This window comes from Desmodus rotundus, chromosome 1, assembly GCF_022682495.2.
Source record: "Desmodus rotundus isolate HL8 chromosome 1, HLdesRot8A.1, whole genome shotgun sequence".
Taxonomy (NCBI): domain Eukaryota; kingdom Metazoa; phylum Chordata; class Mammalia; order Chiroptera; family Phyllostomidae; genus Desmodus; species Desmodus rotundus.
In genome coordinates, this window is record NC_071387.1 from 185,311,422 (window position 1) to 185,333,529 (window position 22,108).

At 38.6% G+C, this 22,108-nt stretch overlaps 1 protein-coding gene across 4 annotated transcripts in view; it reads right to left on the minus strand.

Annotated features, from left to right (window-relative positions):
* CTNND2 (catenin delta 2) overlaps nt 1–22,108 on the minus strand; it is an 822,756-nt gene that overhangs the window by 408,107 nt on the left and 392,541 nt on the right. For all 4 annotated transcript variants that reach the window (XM_053913918.1, XM_053913908.2, XM_053913912.2 and 1 more), the window contains exon 4: nt 154–188. In XM_053913918.1, coding sequence (XP_053769893.1) covers nt 154–188 — 35 coding nt within the window. The remainder of the gene's footprint in view (nt 1–153; nt 189–22,108) is intronic.

Here is a 22,108-nt window from a genome sequence, read left to right on the forward strand (position 1 = left end):
CCCATGAAACTGGGAGCTATCACAACAACTTTATTTATTTTTAGTGCCATGGTGTCATCATATTCATCTTTATATGCCTCTTTCTAAAGTTCACAAGGAAATTCATTTGTACATATACACACAGTAAGTGTTCATCAAGAAGCCATACTTTACCTTGTGATTGCCAGTGAAACTGCTCTTCTGCCGAACTGTAAAAAAAAGAGAACGCACAGGTGTAATGCATCCATTAGAAAAGAAAGGACCCTAGACCACAAGACACAAAGGCACATTATGGCGGTAAAGGTGGCTCCATGGCTCTTCCTTTAATTTCTTACTGAGAAAAGAGATCCCATTGTGATACAGTCTCAACTTCAACCCATACAGCTTCTGATTCACAGGTGTTCGCATGTTATAAATGCACATATCCAGTCATTTGCAGAAGACCAGCTCAATTTTTTACAGAGCCTTGCCTTTTATACTTGTTCCTTGTAATGGTTTTTACATACATGCAGTTCTACCCATGTTTAGTTCTTTAAAAATACATGTGAATAGTTTCATGTAGACTTAGTGAAGTAGTCTAAGAAAGAAACCACTTTCCCCTTTTTCATTATAAAGAAGATAAAATAAACCTATACCTTCTTCTAGACATATCAGATGAGCTATTCCTTTCAGGTGATTATTATAGCTTAAATTAAGTAATTTAACAATTACAGCTCTGTATCACTAGTTGATTATACAGTTCCCAGATTCTCACTTTATACATGCAACTTATAAAATAACCCCAGTAGAAAGGCTAGCTCATATACACGATATGCTAAAGATTGTACAGAGTAGTACATCTGTGTAGGCAACAGAGATTCACTTTGAATGATTTATCGAAAACTATAAATAAAATTAAAATTTCTAAACGTAAACAATTTTCATCATGTATGATAATACTTCTGACATGCTCCTTTTAATATGTCAATAATTGAGAAATCTAGATGCCAATTACTGACAGGCATCACTTTCAGAATGATTTTCTACACTGATTTCACTGCGTCTTTTACTCTGATCAAGTAGCTTCTATGAAAAGCTCATCAGTTTCACAACAGCAAGTGGGTTTTAGAACTCTAATCTCTACCTTGGAAATAACTTCTGAATACATTTATAGGGGGAAAGGGAATTCTGGTATAAATCAGTGTTCAGAAAAGCCATGATTGATATAAATGAATACAGGAGTAGTCCCTTAAGAGACATGCGACTTTTATAGGGTATATCATGTTCTGCAGCCAGTGCATTTGAGGAACTTGAAAATGGCTTTACAATGATGAGAGCTACAGACAGTAGATACATGAAATAATAACGTTACAAATTCAGTCCAATGCAACTTTTTCTTGCATCAAAAAGATGTAGCATTATACAGCAGTAACTACAAAGTTTAACACTTAATACGGAAATGTAATCCTATAATCAGTATTTTAAAAAGCGCAGAGCATTTTCATTTAGTAAATGGTGTTAATCTAGAAGTAGAAAATACTTTCACATTTGTAGCTGGTGGAATGGTGGCCCTCTCCCCCAAAATATATGTCCACATCAAATGCCTGGAATTGAGAATCATTATTGAAAAAAGGGTGTTTGTACATATAATTAAAAAATTTCAGATGAGAGGGTCCTAAGTTCAACATTAAATGTCCCTAGGAGAGTTAGAAGAGGGGCGGATTAGAGGTGAAAGCCGTGGAGAGATGGAAGCGGAGGTTGGAGTTACGCCTCCACAAACCAAGGAATGCCTGGGGCCGTGGGAACCTTGAAGAGGTAAGAAAAGATCCATCCGTGGAGCCTTCACAGCATTCACAGTCCTGTCGACACACCTGGAATTTAAACTTCTGGCCCTCCAAACTGCGAGAGAATAAATCTCTTTTTCTTAGGCCACTCAGTTGTGGTGATTTGTTATGGCAGCCCCAGGAAACTGACACACTATTTTTCTGATACAATAAAAATGTTCTATTATAACCTCCAGGATTTACTACTACGTTCCTTTTACCAGCACAGCCCTTTACTAAGTACTTACTGTATACCAGGGCTCTTGCTAATTCACAACAGTCACACATTTATTTTGGTAGATGGCGAGTAACAGCCTTATTGATGGTAAATAACTTGACCGCACGGGTCATAAGGGACTCAGCAGGGGTTTAAACTAATCTGTTCAACTCCAAAGCTCATACTCCTAACTCCTATCTAAAGCTATAGAGAGAAACACACTAAGGTTACTTCCTACCCAAGGCGCTGAGAGTCAGCAAGTCACTGGAAGCTTCTGCCAGGGCTCATCAAAGTCCCACACTTCTCTCCTCACAGGCACACTTCCCCATCCCCTTGCACAGAGAGAGGGTCCTGTGAAAGTCTGTGAGAAGAAAGGACAAGTGCCACCTCCTGCCCCAACCAATGAAGGGTGGGGATGAGATCTTCATGCTCTCTCTCACTTCTTGCTAAGCCGTGGGTTGATGGGTCCCCCAGTAACCACGTGAAAGAAAGATTTCTGCCAACCCTGACTAGACAAAGCACAAGTAAGGAGCCAGTGTTGAGCTGGAACTTTGATGTTGGAGGGTTGTTTCTGCAGAATAAATGTCACACTGAGTAACACAGAAATGTGCCATTATTTGAGTTCAGAAGGCATTTCCTGCTTCTTTATCTTCATTTCCACACACAAAGCTGGAAGATGTATTGGTCCCTCCAGCACAAATCAGGAGACACCACAGCTGTCCTCATCCTTTGGGATTTAGCCTAACCTACAAGAGTGGCTGATTTCACGTACAGACCACACTTCCCACAGTTACATAATGTTTACTTTTTGTTCATTTCTATTAAAAATGTTTCTATTTTATGATGCAACGGAAGCAAGAAGAGTCATTTTTTTTAAACTATAATAGAAAATTACCGTTGGCAGTGACTATGAAACTATCCTCTCAAAGCAGAACTGCCTTCCTTTGGGGCACAGAGCATTCATCACTTAAATGGTTTCCTGATTCCTTTTGCACAGTTAAAAATGCATTAAAAGTGTGAATGATCACAGAAAGTGAGAATCCCAAGAAAATCTAGTTTGGATTTTATTTCCTCTGAATGTACATTTACTCTGTCTGTTAGGGTATTCACCACAATTACAAATTTTATGCATTAATTCCTTCTCTTAAAAATTGCTGTAAGGTGGACGACTTTTTAAAAAGCAAACAGACTATTTTTTCACTCAACAAACATGGATTATGCCTGTGTCTCTGGCACTGTTATTTCAGGTGTTTAGGAATTACTCATCGTGAACTTTCTCCCAATAATATAATTCAATTTAATATAACATAAAAGTCATATTTAAGCTGCTGTAACTACATGCATGTTCAATTTCAGGAGATAAAGTTGGCTTTCATTACCAAACTACTATTTTTTAAAATAGAAATCACTATAAGGAAAATATAGCTGTGATTTAGAACATTCCAAATGTACTTAACCATAATGATATATAAGTTCCGAAATCCAAATATTGTGAGAAAACTGTATAACAAAGACTATCATAAGTAACATTTAACCTTTAAACATATACTTAAATATGGACATAAATCAGTGATGTTAGGAAAGAGTTTTTAAAACAATATGTTAAGAGGGACTGATTTTCATAGCTAACACTTAGATAGCTCCCACTTTGTACCAGGAAATATTCTGATTTATAGATGATCTTCATGCCAAAATTTTTAAGAGAAGTACTGTTTTCTCATTTTACAGATAATGAAGCTGAGGTAGAAAGAAGGTAAGGAACTTGCTGGAGGCAATACAGACAGCAAGCAGCAGAGAGGACCATGACTCTGGCCATGCGGTGCGAGAGGCCACATTCTGGCTGCATTTGGCTGCACACATTTGGCTGCATCAAAATTAAACTCCTATGTAATACAAACTAAAACATAAACACCAGAAACTAAATTACAAAAGAAGCCACATCCTAGAAGAAGATATTTGCAATGCCTGCAACTTACAAAGGGTTAGTTTCCAGAACATACCAATAACTGCTACAAATTGATGAGATAGAAATTAAAAGAGTAAATAGAAGAGAGGTCAACAAATATATGTACAACTGAGGCACAGTAGAAAAATCAGGAATGTAAGCTACTGAACACATTAAAAGATATCCAACCCTATTAGGGATTGAAGGACTAAAAAGTAGGCACAAGATTCCTCTTTATACGTCACAGGCTGTGAAACAATTAGAAAGTCTGACGTTATCCAGTGTTGGGGAGGAGAGAGGGAAATAAGAATTGTCATACATTGTATGTGGGGGAGCAATTTATTGGAACACTTGGGTGAGCTATGAGGCAATAGCTGGTGATGTTTTATAGGCAAATAGCCAACCACCCAGCAGTTCTGCTGCTAGGTGGAGCCTCCAGGGAAACCATGCCCCTGTGCCCAGGAGACTGCACAGGCCTGTTCATGCCTTCATGTCCACAGTAAAAAACAAAACAAAACAAACAAACACACAAACAAATAATGGAAACAACCTAAGTGATCAGCAATAGGGGAAGGGAAAATACAGTAACATTATTACACATCCCATATGACACCCATATAGATTAAACACTATTTGTCAGTTAAAGAAAATGAGCCAGATAATACATATGGATCAACGTGGGTAGTTCTCAAAAACAAAGTATAGAGTAGCAAATGCACATAAGAAATGTACTGCCTGATCCCAATGATGGGAACTTTAAAACACTAAATATTATATGCAAACATATATATAAAGAGAGAGAGAGATAAAGCTACAGAGAGGGGATATAAACTTATGGATTAAATAGATGCATTAATACTCATGATAGTGGTGGCCTCTGAAGGAGAAAAGGAGAAATGAGTGTGAAGCGGGGTAAAGAGGAGATTTCACTATATTATCTACTATGCAAAGTGAGGATGATAAATAAAATTACATACTTGAGACCTATATAATCGTATTAACCAAGGTCACCCCAGGAAATTTAATAAAAAATGAGGACAAGATATAAACATTAATTTAAGAATACCTTTGATAATTGGAATAAAAAAATCATTATTCTTATACTTAAAACATTTTAAGTTAAATGCATAGATAAATCCCTGTGATTCAGTCTTACATAATATTCTCATCATTGTTATTATCATAGTTGAAATTAAAATGATGCAAAAGAATTTTGAAATATATAACTTTTATATATATACATATATCATTTAGATATATAATTATTTTCCTCTATTCTGTATGTGAGAAAAATGACAGTATTATTTTCACTATGTTTCAAGTTTAACATACCTTGAACATTTTAAGTAAGCCACCAATAACTTTAAAGTTCTGAGAGCATGATGAGGGGCAGGTGGCGGGCGTTTACTTTAAACCAAAGGATAACCTTTGAATTCCTTGAGATGTGGTTTTCACCCTCATCATTTCCAGCATGATAGTCTCCTCACCCACCTCCAGCCCATTTTTAATAAAAATACATAGAGGAGAGTTCAGAGAGTTTCTTAAGGTCAAGAGAAGACACAAAGCATAAAATTATTGTAGCTATTTGTTATGAAACTGCTCAAATATATTCTATTTCCCCTTTCAACTTTTTGATGCCCAAAGCATCAATCCCCACACTGTGTCATGTGGTGTACTATTGCTCACAAAATCTTTCAAAATGAAATCAAGATAAGGAAATCTTGAGTTTTTTGTTAGTTTGCTTTTCAGTTAGGCAGTGTACCTAAAACACAAGCCAGAGAAATATTTGGAAGTAACGTGGTTCTGAACTGACATTTGATTCTAGCCCACAGGAACAAAGAGCCCAATATTTATCATGCCCACATGACCCCAAGTTGTATGCTGACACAAAGTATTTTTTAGTATATGGCTCAGCACATAGCCACACCACAAGAATAGGCGCTGGTTACAGAATAAAAATGACCTTGGTCAAAAGTCCTAACTACTGTGGGAATACAGCATTCAGCAAAAATGGTGGGAAGTGGTGTGCTGTGGAGCTTTGCTTTAGGCTGTTGTCCTTGTGTGTGAGCGCGCGGTATTCAGGTCTTGCCAGTGCGGGTCGGTGGGAACCCTGCTTCCTCCAGAACTGCCCTCTACTGCCTGTGGTCTCCATGCCTACCTGTGATACATTTTTAAATTAATGTTGTACTATTTCTGCCACAAAATCAGACCATTTATTTCTTCCTCAAATCACACATCTTTCTGACTCAACTATTTCCATCAAAAATATAATTTTACAGCTATTATACCAATGTTTACAAGGCGACAATGGATCACCACAGCACAAAGCACCAAAACCAGGAGACCATGTGCACAGTGGGGAAGCGTGTGGGCTCGAAAGCCAGACCCTGAGGCTGGAGACCAGCTCTACTTCTTCTAATCTGGGACCCTTTAAGAAAGTTACTTGAATTGTCTAGTCTTAAATGAAGACTTTTGGAGGATTAAATAAATTAATTTATACAAAGTGACTTATCAGGTGACTGGGGCCTGGTACATTCTGACCAAGTATGGAATTGCTACCTGTTTTATAATATATTGTTGAAATGGTTTATATGGCTTATAAATTATGGCTTATCTAATCTATTTCATTGCTTGGAGTACATTCCAGGCCATTGTGGGCAGGTCAGAAAGGGGACAGACATAGGGAACAGTGGACATGGAGAAAGTACCCAGGCATAGTGGGATCTATGGCTAGGCAGCTGGTAAAAACCAAGCTTAGAGAAAATGGTAGGACCAAGTCACCACAAACTCTTGGTGACAGCTCCCTGTGGCTTTTCACATACATAGCAGAGAGGCGCAGAGCCAGCTGCCCGTGACTGTGCAGTCCAGCAGGGGCATGGGTAAGAAGGCACAGAACTGGAGGATCAGGGCAGGAAGAGGTGTGTTCAAGGTATTAGTGCACACCGCACCATGGGACCTTGAGAACATCACTTACTCTAAGCCGCAATTTCCCCACGTGTAAAATGAGGGTATTACTAGGATTTCCCCCCTAGTAATCATGTGAAAGCTAAGTGCATAATGTATGTAAAACCCAAACAGCAGTACTGGGAACATATGAGGCTTTAAAGGATAAACGTAAGCCATTGTTCTGCATATAGAGGAACAGAGGCCTGGGAGAGTACAGCCAGATCGTGGGCTGAAAGTCCAGTCGGTCAACAGTATGGAAGTCAGCATGTCTGTGTTTGGGGGCCAGTAAATATTATCACGAAATATGTTACAGGCTTTGCAGAATTGAAATTGTTTATCTACTTTTCTACACTAAACTGGGGATGAAAAACTAGCGGGGGAAAGGCTGGCTGTGATTTTCAAAGAAAGATGATTTTCTTTTAAACGACAGTTTCCAGTCAGTCCTGCACAAGATGATCCTTCTGGCACCTGCTACTGGTCTTACCTTAGGAGAACCTGGAAGGCCACTTACTATTTTCAAAACCTTGGAAGAAAATAAATCAGACTGGAAATGCTATCATGAATTTTCTTTTTAGTGTGAGGCAGAGCAAATTCATATTGTACACTAGTTTTGTAGGAGTTGGACAAATAGTCTAGGCAACTGACAGTGCAGAGAGGTATCGGCTCGCACGCAGTAGCCTAAACACTCACGGTTCCAATGTTTGTCACAGAACACACCGCACTGTCAGGCTTGCGAGCTGGCCAGCTGGAGCTAAACAAGGGAGAATTAACATGAATTTCATTTTGTTTTCATTCCTTCGAAATACATACTCCAGTTTCCAGCAAGCACAAAGAATCAGCCCTAGGCTCGCTCACTCAGAATGTAGCTACACAAAGCCAAGCTCTTACTGTGGGAAAGACACGCATCCAGGTTTCTCTTCTTCAAGGGCTTTGATTGTTTTGGAGTTGACTGTACTTACATAACAAGAGACACGTTGTATATAGAATTTAACATCAGAAGAAGGAACAAATGGTGAATTATAAATTAGAAAATTCTCATATTTTATCTCCCCCTGTAGCTTTCTGGGAGATTTCTCATGCACAGGCCAAGTATTTCTTTAACTGCTTACACAGCACCCCAGAATTTCACCGTAGTTGAAGCGATGTTTCTGAGAGCCAGCCGCATTAGACAACAAATGCCGTAATACCGGCATTGTCTGTGAGCACTCCATAAAATGGAGTGTGGCCAGTTACGATTGCAGGTGACCAGGGGTACTACTTATCAATTGACTCTGAGCTCTTATAATTTTCTGAAATGCCTTCAAACGATCAAAAATAGTATAGCTGCTGTGGTTTATGTGCCAAATGCATTACATTCTGTTATATTAATGATTTCCACTGATGCTCAGTGCACCTCACGGTGAGGCCTTTGATTAACCTGACCGCTTCATTCACTGATCCTGAGGTGGAAGGAGAACTCATTGTATGTTGCGGTTTGACCATTCAGAACCGATTTCTTAGTCAGGAGAAGAGTAGTTGGTGTGTGTGCTGAGAGTGGTGGCGCCTATGTGAAGGCTTTCAGCTGTTCCAAGTTTAAGTTCTCTGTACTTAATATCCCAGCATTGTTCCTGTTCCTATGGTTCTATCTGTGAGGGGAGCTCCTTAACCTTGGAGCCATCTTCAAGCTAAAAAGAGATGTCAAGTGTATGTTTTTTTAGCATCTTGTGATTATGTGTGTGTGTGAGAAGTGTGTGCATGTGTCTATAAATGTGTATGTGTGTGTACCTCGCTCATCTGTTCCTCTGAAACACACCGATTTGCTCAGAGCTTTTCTTTTACCTGCTGTTATTTCGTGTGTTGTCTATTAACAGTATTGAATTTGACTGAAATTGATATGATTGTATTAATATAAGTGAAACTAATACCTCTTAGACATTTAATGGAAATTTATGCAACTAACATTGCCTGTTTCACGGTAAAGAGAAAACTGACCTTCTGTTTTGTGACTTGGAATACCAGCAGATGATTTTCAAAATAAATTTCAACTTTAGTGCCCTTGTAGAGCAGAAATCATGCAATATTCGTAAACAACTCTCATGGTATTATAGATCTTCACTTCCTTATGAGCAGTAGTGGTTTTTAAACAATTTGATGGATGCCCAAATGTTCATGGCAGTATAGTCCTAATTGCCAGAAACTAGAAACAACCAATGTCTTCCAACAGGTGAATGGATAAACAGGCTCATATATCCACACAAGGAAGACGTATGCAGCAATAAAAAGAAATGGATTATTGCTATATGTGCGGCAACTTGGAGGGATCTCAAGGGAATTACGCTCACTGCGAAAGATAAATAACATTCTTGAAATAACAAAATTATACACATGGAAAATAGGTTAGTGGCTGCCAGGGCTTTGGGAGTGTGGGTGTGGTTCTGAAGGGGCCACACAAGTGTGCTGTGGTGGTGGAGCAGTCCTGCATGCTGATTCTGGCGGTGGTTGCACAAAGCTACCGACGCGATAAAATTGTATAGAAACACACACACACACACAGACACAAACGAGTATATAGAAGTCTGTGGATTGTACCGATGTCCATTTCCCGCTTTTACCATGATACTATGTAGTTGTGCCTGATATTCCACTGTGAGAGCTGAGGCAAGTGACAGGAGGTTATAGGACTTCTCCAAGTGCTTCATTTGGCAACTTCCTAAGAATCTATAATCATTTCCAAATAAAAACCTGATAAAATAAGAAGGTATGGTTTGGTATGCTTTGCTTTCTTTTCCCTGAACTGGTTTTTTCTATATGCAATATGCTTAATTATTTCCCAGTAATAATTAAACTAGAATTTTAAAAGATTGGGATAAAAAGAAGGGAAGGAATGAAGGAAAGGGAAAAAAAGAAACCAGCACTCCCTTCTGATTATCCTTTTTGTTCTCCAGTCTTAGCAGCCAGAGCTCAGGTGACACCACCTGGGCCCATGGCTGCTTTGTTCTGTGAATGAAGGCATTAGCCCTGGAACATAATGCCAATCAGATAAAAGAACCTGTACTGCTTCTGAATGAAAACTCATCCATTGTATCTAAGCTCATCAGACCCCTGAATGCACTTGCATTGCCATATGTTTACAGGGAAAATTAAAAATGGTATTTTGGCCTACAGTACCAGATCAAAGTACAAGTACAAGTTTAATGCAGTCCACATGCATCCAGGAGACCTCATACAATATACACTGGCTCTCTGGAAGCATGTTCATTAAAGTTATGCTCTTGCCAGGCAGATCCGCTCCTGCCCCTGCCACTCACTGCAGGCAGCTACGGCCATGTCAGTCTGTTTCCATGACCCCTTCCCCACTATCCTGAATCCTGGAAACTGGTCTACTTGGTCACACCTGTCTGTTTCTTTTCCTATTTATTGTGGTGGAAAAAATATTACACTAAAAATATCACTTTCTTTCCAACACTTGATATCTGATATTTGACACTGAAAAGCTGGATCAGCCTCAGGTTCTCCCCATCTTACCACCGCATGGCAAATGTGTTTGTCCTGAAGTTCTCCTTTTATGAAAGAATGAAGATTCGAGCGCGAAGACTCACTAAACGATTATACTGGCACCCAAATATATAAAACCATTAAAAAAACCATGAATTGAAATATCTACTAATGGTCTTAAGATATTTAAAAGCATGTAGTTCTTCAAATCGCTTTTGAGATCGTAAGCACTTCCCATCCATTCTCCCTTGTAAATGTCCTTTGAAACCTACTCTCCTTAAGTGACATAGTTGGAACTTTGTTTTCTCTTGCCTGGAGATAGAAAAAGCTCTGTGCCAAAGATTCCCTCCTTGATAAATTTTCATTAGACTCTTCTGAGGTTTCTTTTTGACTAGGTCCAATCTTGGGCTCCCATGTCCTTCCCTGTAGAGTCCAGTTTTAGCAAAAATCTTTCTAAGTCGGTGTAACCAGAAACCCCCCACTACTCCATATCTGATAACCCTATATAGCTGACCAGGTTCTTCACCCCCCACCATTTCCCGGGAGGTGTCTAACCACCCTGGCCTCTCTTCAGCAAGAACTCTGTTAGGTTGGTTTTGCCAGGATCCTCCCTTTTTCCTGATGCCTCCTCTTAGTAATTCCCCACTCGCTGATCCCTATCCTGCTCCTTGGCTACAGATTCCCACTTTTCCTTGTTGTATTTGTAGCTGAGCTCGATCTCTCTCCCCTACTACTAAACCACATTGTAGTGGCCCCTCTTGAGTAAAGTCTGCTTTGCTATTCTTCAACAAGTGTCACTGAATCATTCTTTAACACCATCACAGCTTCCCCACCACCTGAGAGGGACATGGACACACCCTCTCTATCCTCAGTCCCCTCACATGTACTGAAATAACATTATCAGGGTGGGCTCCATGGGAGTGAGACCTGTGGTTGCCCCAAATTAAAACTGCCCTACACTCAGAGGGCCCCAGGCTTGCTATAATGCTCTACTGTTACCATCTTGGAACCCAATAATTCTAATTTTGAACTACTTTTGCAAGTGAAATGCAGTGGGACAATGGAACATGTGCATGAGTGAAGATATGCACAACATGCATGTTCTCTGTTCCTTGTGCCTCAATCCCATATAGCATTTGCGACACCCTGCAGGACCCATGGTGTACTGTGGCAGTTGAGCAAGACTCAAGGCGAGTTCAAGGTAGGCATGCTGTGTTTATGACGGAGTTATGCAGGGGGACTGACAGACAACAAAGGCTATGCTTTCCCTTCAAACCAGAATTTGTTTCAAGCGGAGAAATCAATGATGGTCTAAAAAACATGAATGATATTCTCTCATATCTTTTCTTACTCATGTGGCTTCCTTATGTTGGCCCACTACTTATGCTGGAAGTCATGACCTGGAAGGAGAGGGAAAGACATGGGAACCCACAGTTCTATTTCCTTTTAGTCCTTTCTTATCTTCAGTAAGGGAATGTCGGTAGAGTATGTGCATGTTGGGAAGTGAAATAGAGACAGGGAGGTAGTTTGTGCAACGTTTTCACTGCTCTGGTGAGAAGGAGATACGTATGCATGTATGGGCTATGGAATGTGCGCCACCTAATTTCAATGATTCTGTGTAGAAGCAAATGCTCCTATATTTACATTTAAATCTGGCATTGCACAACATAAAGGTAAATGGTAATATTCATGCCAATTAAAATTTTAATTTTTTATTTACTTAGAATGGCATTTTATAGTAAATAAAATACATCATGACAAGTCGAGAGAGAGAGAGAGAGACCATGGAAGAAAGAAAGAAGCTTTAATATCTTTTTAGTACTTTTAATGGCATTTTCCCCACCCCTGTTTTATGAACAAGTTCATATTCTCAGTTTGCACTGGGTATTGCAGATTTTGTTGCTGGCTCTAAACATGAGCTACCTCAGATGGCCATTTTGGGGATTAAATGATGAGATAGATGCAAATGATATGATAGATGAAGGTCCCAGGCACTGTATCAACCAGTCTTTCTCTACTTCTCCCTGATTCAGTCCACCCAGCAGCCTCCCTCCTATTCTTCTTGACTGTAGTCTTTTCTTGCCCCAATCAATGATCCTCCACGTCATTGAAATCCACATCCTAAAGCAGAAACCTTATCATGCAAATCCCTAGTTCAAAACTCTTCAGTGGTTTGCCATTGCCTGTGAGATCAAACCCAAGCTTCTTTGCGGAGTATGCTTGGTCTGCGAGGACCTCCTTGTCCCGCCTTGAAGGGTCAGTCTTAGCTGCCTGCCTTAGAGGTTTAGGCAGACTGAGGCTCTGCATCCTCTCGGACCCCACAGCAGCTTTACAGTTCATCAAAACATGCTATGGTGGTTTGTTTTTTAAATGTTTGTCTTTGCCAGACTGTGAGCTCCTGGGGGACAGAGACTAACTAGGGTTCATCTTTCTTATCATCCTAGTACTCTTATAACTCTGCTAAGAAACAAAGATCAATGCAGTTAGCACAAAGCAGGACTTGCAGTTCACATTTTAAGTGCAATTTTTATTTATTTTGCTGAATTTTGTCTTCCTTCGAATTTGCACTATGACAAAAAGAACAATATGGTATTTTTTCAATTCAGCATGGGAACAGATCTATTTTTTACATTCAATATTATTTTGTATTAGTTTCAGGTGTGTGGCATAGAGGTTAGACAATCACGTGGTACCACGTGTAAGGCAAATTCATCCTGCATATTACGCCAATATATAGTAAACTCTTTTTTCACATGTTAAATTCTACTCATTCTATAGACTTGAACAAACTACTTTTCCTCCCCTTAATTAGGCCCGTTCACTCAAGCTCCCTGTTAAATGAAACATTATTTTCACTTATAAATGTTCCATGATGTGTTCCTAGTGGCTTCTGATTGAAGACAATTACATGAAGATAAATCAGAACTCATCAGTGGCAGTTGTTACTAGCATGTCCCTGATCTACTGAGTACATGTTGGTTTAAGGCAATAGGGCAAAGCAAGACCCCAGAGGGAGCTCTGATGAAGAAGCTCAGGAATTTCTCAGGCAGCAAGGGCATCCTTCATTTTTAATTTGTTGGTTTAATTTGGCTAGAGAGGAACTGAAAAAAATCCTCATCACCTAATGTGCTTAATGGTCTAAATGAAATGAGTTGCTGGTGTTGGTTTAGTTCCTATTGGACCCATTTCTAAGTCACACAATCAGAGGATAAATTACTCTAATGAGCCCTTCACATGGAAAATTCACCATGGAAACTAGACTTGGCCATTTGTATAGATTTTCCAAAAACATCAAAAAAGTGAAATGATTAAAGAGTCTCTAGAAAGTGGGTTATCACACCCCTGAAATCACAGGTCATTTTCGGCCAAGGAGAAAATGATACTAACTGGAGGAGAGATTTTCTTCAATTTTTTTCTTATTCAGAAAGAGGAAACCAGGAAAACAAAGGTAATTTTGGCTTTGTTTTACTTATAAGTGGTGGGGTTGAGCTGCATTTTCTTTAAAGAAAAATAAAGTGATTTGTTTTACTGTTATGAGTTAATATTAAACCACACACAGACCCAGACATATTCTCTTGAAAAAGAGTAAAATGTTGAAATGGGGCTTAAAATAAAATAAATAAAGTCGGGGAAGGCATGCTTCTCTTGTGCTATTGTATAAATGGCTAATACTTTAAAAATAACAGTGTTGGTAAGGACAATTTTAATTTTTTAAAAAGCATAAAGTCAAAACAAGGATAGTTAATGTACTATCCTTGAAATAACTTGATTTTCCCCATAGTGGTGGGACAAGCTAGACACAGAATGTCAATTTGCTTAATTGATGAAAATATGTGTTTCATTATTTTGCTATTATCTAGGCAGACCACGTTGCATGTGCGCATACAAACACAGTACACACACATGCCCCCTCCCCACCATGCCACCACCACCAATAGCAAAATATTCTTTTTGCCCTAATTTGAAAATTGGGACAGCATTTTGTGTCAGGGGATACAAAGAGAACATAAATGTCCAGCATTTAGCCTTAGAGTTCATATAAGGAAAATATAATTTTTGTGTACATTAAGCATAAGGGTTGTATTTAATCTCTCTCCTTGCAGAGATTCAATGAAGAACCCTAGCCTGTTGTGCTGTAAATCTGGGCTGTGTGTTTTTAAGTAGATTAAGTAGTTTAATGTGCCTGGTCCTTAAAAATTACCATCACAATTTGAAAAAATAAACATATACTACCTATTGAGAATAGGCCCGTAGAAATACCTATATATAAAATAAAGTAATATTAAGCAGTCATTCTTTACTGAGGTTATGCCATTTAGTAGAGAATTGCTATGGAATTTCTTCTTTTTCCTGAGCCTTTTGGTGCAAGGCGTTGCAGTACTTGCCTCCTTTGAGCCTGTGTCTGTAAATTGAACTGAAAGGTGACAAAGAGCTCTTGGAGGGAAACTCAGCTGAAACCACAATAAATCCACAGAGACATCACAAATCAACTGGTAGCTTTTGGACTAATACCCACCAGCTCCAATGCAGCAGCTAACCCTGGCTAGTCCAGCCAGTTAAACTAGGCACACATGTCAGAAATGTGTGTGATAAATTAAAGTTATTCACAAATTTTTGCCACTTTAGTCATTGAGAAGTGCTGTCTGTCTCCCTCCCAGATTCAGTGAATCTGGCTTGGCCATGACCTATTAGCTCATTAAAATGCAGCAGAAGTGGTGCTTTGTTTGGAACTTTGTAACATCTTAAGACTGGGCCTCAAGAGATCTACAGCCATAAGATACCTTCACGACAGAATAATCCTTGTGGGAAGCCAGTCTCTATGTAAGACGTCTAACTAGTGGGTGATACCATGCCGTGAGGAAGCTCGAACTCGCCACGTGGAGGGTGAAGGGCCACATAAGGGGACACTGTGGTGCCAGACACAGGAGTGAAGTCTCCTTAGACCTTCCTTCCGAGCCCAGCCAGTAGGGTAGATGACCAAAATTAACGCCACAGGCAACCGACCTGCCAGATGAACCCTGCCTCCATTCTCAAGCCATAGGAACCTGAGCAAGCGAATCGTTGCTGTTAAAGCCGCTAGGGTCTGGCCTGGCTCACTGAAGGTGATAAGTAACCACTACAGTGTGCATAGCATGGAACACCCCTTGGCAGCCAACAATTGTAGAAGAAACTGACCCTCATGATTGACTTTCAATTTACAAGGGATAATGTATTTTTGCATTTTATTTTGAAAGGAAAGACACTTACAGAAACACAGGGTTAAACATTTAACTATCTTCTTCCTAATATCCTGAGTAAATTAATCTTCTATTTTATTGAATTCTTCAATGAATTAAAATGAACACACTGGATATACTCCATATTATAAGTTTCTGGGGTTGAGATAATTTTTAAAAAGTAAAGTGCTTATGGCCTATTACCTTGAGAAAAATAGTTTGAAATGGAAATGGTGTATAAAACTATAAATTAATATTGGGTTACTTAAAAAATATTACGAGTTTGCATAAACTGGGCATATAATAATACGAACTAAAAAAAAAAGTGAACTTCACCAGGAAGATTTCTGGGCAGAAATGTGGTTTGAACCAGATCTTGAAAGAAAAGATGGGGTAAAATTGGACAGTACAATAGAGGGGAATTCCACACAAATACGGACCTGGCAGATTTCTAATATGAGCTAAAGATAAAAAAAAAGAAAAATAAATAACTTATTTAAGTCAGTTTAACATGTCTAGACAGCACCCTTGCTAAGCTCTGAAGAGTGTAATTCATCCTGAGCAATATTTCTCCCAATGCTATTGTGGTGGGTAAAAGGGAAGTATAAGGGTAGTGAGTGGCAATTTCAACTAAGCAGTGATATTTGTGTTAGATCAAAAGGAGATTGAGAGAGAATAAACTGAATAAAATGATAAGCAAAACCCAAACAAAAGCAAAACCACCAACCAACCTAACAGCAAAAAAATAAAAACCCCCAGAAAGTAGTGGGGAAGTGCTTCAGAGACACCTTGCTTTATTTAGACTTACCGTATTTTGCCATGTATAATGTGCACCTGCATTTGTGGCCTAAACTTTCAGGATAAAAATCTTTTGTTTTAATTTTTTAATTCAATTTATTTATTTTTATTTAGAAACAAAGGCAATTATTATATTCCAGATTATTATTTTCCATACATATATTGTTACTGCTTTCTAGAGTTACACTTTTAATGCATAAGCATATATAAAAGAATTAAAAATATTTATACAGATACAAAATTAGTACTACCCAGGTATAATGTGCATCCTTACTTTCCCCTCAAAAATTTGGGCAAAAAAAGTACACATTATACATGGAAAAATACGGTATTACTCTGTGTGTGTGTGTGTGTGTGTGGATGTGGGTGTCTGAGCACATATTTTGCAGCAGCAAATAGGTGTCTCTGGAAGAAAGTTGAAATTAGCTATGCAATGAAATTGTATAGGCAAAACTGCTATGAAACAAACAAGGTGTATATTTTCCCCACATCAAGTTTTTCCTAGGAGTTCTATTCTAACACTGCCATGCTAGCAGTTCTACCATGCACCTAGGTTAAATAATCTACTATAGAATAAAAATGCTCGCTATCATTGGCCGTCAGGGAAATGCATTGGGCTGTATTTTGCCAACTCCTTTTCTATGTATTTGAAGACTATTCATAATTGAATTATTCTGCAATTTCACATCACAGGTCTTACAGTTTTTATAATGTGCATATTGGTTGCAGATAGTACATTCAACTAGTTTCATTCATGCAAGTTTGAAGCCATACATTTTCCTAATATTTTGAAAGAAATTCATCACTTTGTAAGAAACGGTGTGGTGTAGCAACTGGAAATACCGAAGCACTGAGAAAACCCAGTAATGCATTTGACAATCAGTGCAAGGGTAAATGAACTAAATTGGTAGTGTGCATCTTAGCCCTTTCGAGACCGAGTCAATTACACTCCTACCTGTGAATTTATGACAGCAATTCTCAATTCCTTGTACAAGTAATCAAGTTGGATTTAAGATTTACACCTTTCCCTTGAAAGAGTATTTTCCAAAGAGGGAACAAATAAGAGTTCAGATCATCAAGCGTCATCTTAATGTGCCCAGTCAGTGCCTACCACTGGGCCAGAAACTGAAGGGACAAGGTAACACACAGCACGCCAGCCCTCCCTGTGTGCAGGGCTCAGCAGCGAGGACAGCTGGTGGGGGAAGCAAGCCTAACGTATGACAGCAGCAGAAGCAGTGTTGGGAAGGGTTGCATGTGACGAAGGAAATGGCAGAAATGTTAAAGGAGAGGTGGTGTGGGAGCGGGCTATACAGGTTGGGGGAATTTTTTACAAACAAATAGTGGGAATGTAGTTATAGCTGGGACTGGGTGCAGTGGATGAAAGACCTTGGTGGTCTGAATAAAGACACGTGTGTGAAACTGAAGGGTACATTTGGGGCACAGACAATATCCCTGTATGCCTGAAGCAAAGGAGGTACCTTCAAGAAGGAAATGAAGGGGTGTAGGAGGAGATGGTCTCAGCTGATAAATTGGGGCTAGTCTGCAAGGACCCCAAATATCAATACTTGCCATTTATCCTGAAGGGACTTGGGGGCCACTGGGATTTTCTGATCAATAGAATGGCCTGATTAAAGAAGGTGGTGGGAAGAATTTCCCAAAAGCACCTTCACATAAACATCACAAGCTCAGGGCTGGCGGGGCCTCTGCTGAGGTCACCTGTGGTTCCCCACAAGCTCAGTATAGGCTTTTACGTGGTATCTCACGCGGCAGTCTCGGGGAGTGTGTGCAGTGTGTACAACAACACAGAAGAGGCCCTCACAGCCTGACCATAACTGACGCCGATAAGAGTCTATGTTTAGGAAGAACACTGAGGATCTCAAAGGGACACAAAATAGCCACCTGCTTACTGTTGGGCTGGGTGTATAAACCAGATCTTCACCTGCAGAGCACTTCCAGTATGGTAAAGGCAATCGCACAGAGAATACGCAACTACGAAAGTACCTTCCCTATGTTTGATTTCATTTCATTCACTCATCAAATGTGTTTGAGCGTCTACAATGGTCCGAGAACTCTTTTGGAGGCTGAGGATTCAATGGTGCACATACAGGGTGGTGCCGCTGTGAACGCAGAATCCACATGGATGTACAGGGTGAGCTGTCTGGGGAAGGTTCCAGGAGGAGTCAGAGCATTTCTGAGATCTACTACATGAGTTACACATGGTACTGATAAAAGTATATGGTCCTGTATTAAAAATCTATACCTAATTTCACAGTTACCCTTGATAAAGGGTTCTAAGTTATAAGATTTAAGCAGTGTAAGAAGCAGCAAATTACTAAAAATGAACATAATAGTTAATTTTAGTGATCTATGGTTTATCAAGGGAGAATATTTGGATGGTCTCACATAGAAGATAAACAATTTCTTTGTATTATCACCGATGTCCTTATTACGTAGTCCAGTTGAGATTAGATGCTTTAATCAGTATTTAGAGAAAAAAGAAAAACATGATTTAGTTCTTTCCAAAAGACATGCTGCACTTTTATCTTTGTAAGAGATACAGTTCATAGCCCTGATTAAGGGACTTGCTTCTTTTATGAAAAGTCTAATATACATGTAATTCTTCTTTTTATCCTTTATTCCTTGCCCTGGAGCGAGTGAGCATAACTGCTAAAAAGAGGTCACATCTGAAAGTTGTACGTGTTCAATGACTTAACATAGCTTTGAATGGACAATCTAGTGTTGATTTTGAGATGTAAATCACGCCACCACGACTGGCGCACGTACACACAATTAGCATCAGGCACGCTTACTTCTCCATAAGGAATTCTTCTTTGCCTGTCAGAGAGGGCAGCTAGCTTAATAATGAGGTCCCAGTTCTTGTCTAGCCAAGGCTGGGGCCCACAGCGTGGGTTTCTCGGGTCTCTGCCGCCTGCCCCACATTCACACTGTTGAACTACAAGGTCAAGCCACACAATGTTTCTCACAGTCACTGTTCAGGACGCTTGTATCGGCATCCAATCATTCTCAGGGAAAGGCCTAGACTGCACAGATAACTTGTGCATGGTGGGAGTGGTAGAGAGAGTCCCCCTAGTCACAAAGAGCGGGTCATCTGTCCATAAGTTATCCAGAAGCTCTGTGGCACCCTCATTAGCAAAAAGTGAGTCAAACATTCTTTCCCTTTGATTCCTTTAATTTCTTATTAGTGGACTGACTCTGTGGAAGAAGATGGGATTAATACACATGAATAGTACCCACTGAATAGTTTGATTTATTAGGACAATTTTTTAAAGAGGCAATTAAGGGGGGGGGTCTATTAATACCCAAACAGCCGACATAAACTAGGCTGCTCTGGACAATCCAGGGATGGGGTCTCTTCCCTGTAATTAACCAAAAATTCAAAGATGCCATTGTTAATATTCAAATAAAAACATTATTTGCATGATTCTTTGTTCAATCTAAAATATTTTCCTTCATCTGCACCTATTTTGCCAGTCACTTTAATGTAAGCTCAATAGTGTCGTTCCAACTATTCTAGTCCATGGAATAGCTTAGTTCACTGCATCAAAATTCTCTGTGATTGATGCTTCATTTGATCTCACACATTAAAAAAAACTATGTAGGTTTTTATTTTCCTGTAACTTAATTTCTACTTTCCTAGTCAACTGGCAGCATAGGGCTTTACCGGTGATATGTTATGATCCTGGCGTGTGGGTTTTGAAAAACTATTTAATAAGACAGGCAATTTACCTTGAATATATTGGAATTCCTATGAAAATCTCTAAGCAAATAAGATATATTTCCAAATTCTTATGTGCTATTATTGGATGAGAACATGTTGACTTCAGAGAATTCCTGAATGAGAAATACTAGGAAGTAATCTAGCTTTATAGTCAGAAATTGAGAAGACTGAAGTTCATTTCGACTTGCAACTACTGGTGAGGAACGCTCACAATACCGGTATTGTAAAAGGTTGAGCACAGATACTCAATGCTAGAATACATTAAGGTGTCAATATGTACATTTTTATTATGATTAAGTATATTTTGGAAAAATGTAATTATAAACACATATACTCCCTCTCAAAATGAAAAGTTAACTTCCAGAAAGCAAGGATAAAAGTTATTCATGATGCTCTATCATGTATGAACTTGCCAAACTATATTTTAGCCCTTATATGCTGAACACATTCATATACAAACTAAATATAATGTGAATATAATCATGCAGAGGGAGAATATATGTTTCTTAATGCATGACTGTCTTTCTTGGAAAAAATATAAACTATATAGAAAAATATGCATTGCCAGAGTTCTGGATTTAGAGTATATTGTTGTTCATCTAAAGAGCTGAAAATATAACATTTCAATTATATTAATTTTTTTTAAAGATGATAAAGTGGCTGTGAGGCAAAGTTAAAAATACTACATCAGGATCCTGTTTGGTAATCAGTTTTGTTTTCACTGAAATGTGTCATAGCATTAGTAACAAATAAACTAGCGACACTTTAGAATTTTTCTTACAAGTATGTATAACCTTGCAATGTGTTAATTCCATGTGCATAGGGCTGAGTGGACATACATGCAAAAACTGCTTATCTAGCATTTTACTGAGCTCATTATATTCACAATTAAAAACAACTGTTCACGTCTCCGACAGGTAGGGGGGCCCTCTGTGACTGCACTCGGGGTGGCTGCTGGGCCGCCGCTCAGCTCTGCCGCTGTGTCTGGGGAACAGGCATCAGTCAGACGTCCTCTGCCTTCATCATCAGTTAATGCGACTGTTAACCAGATACTTTCTCCAGTATGTGCTTCCATTAGCATAATTCTAGGCCCTAATTGCCTTATGCCTTTTTCATCTTTAAATATCTGACATAAAAATTGCAGTAGCAAATAGGCCTGTGTGGCTTTCTAATCTAGTTTTTTTCCCAAACTTGTCCAGGATGACATTCTTTTATGTGCCTTCTAATCTATTTTCTCTTGATCACTTCTTAAGATCTTTTAAAAATAAAAGTGATTCATATTTATGGTGAAAATTTAGAAATTCAGTAAAATTTGAAAATTAAAATTACTTTTAATCCTATAAATAAGAAATAATCACTGTAAATTTTACTTATGAACATATTTATTGTTAAATTTTATTAATTTAGAAAATTAAAGTCCTACTCCTTTTGCACTTGCCACTGTTTTGTAAGCATTTCTTCCAGTCTTTCATTCCTTGAAAAAATAATTCATAACAGCTACGCACCAGGCCACTATGGACATACTATACAATATTTTACTAGTTACCTTAATTTTAATCATTTAGTTTGCTTTCAATTTCTTTTGGCTACCTATTTATTTAAATAAATTCTACATATATTAGGAAATATGTATGAGTGTATATATTGCTATAATACATATCTTTACAAAACTGGTTGTTTTCTTTGAACGGATTTCTACAGGTGGCATCGTGGGGACAAACAATGAAACTATGTTAGTATCCCTGGTTAATTTTACAAATTCTTTTCTAAAAATGCTGTTTATAGTTAGTCTGCCAAAAGTTCAAGTATAATATAAGGGTTTAAAAAACATTTGAATTTATTGTAAGATTTAATTACTCAGTCAAAGGCAAACTGGAAATTTTCAGTAAATCAATTTCCTAATTGCAGAGAATATACACATATTTAAGGTCCATAAGCTATACACAGATTGATTCTAAACAGTTTAGAAAATTGAAAAAAACATCCTGCCCT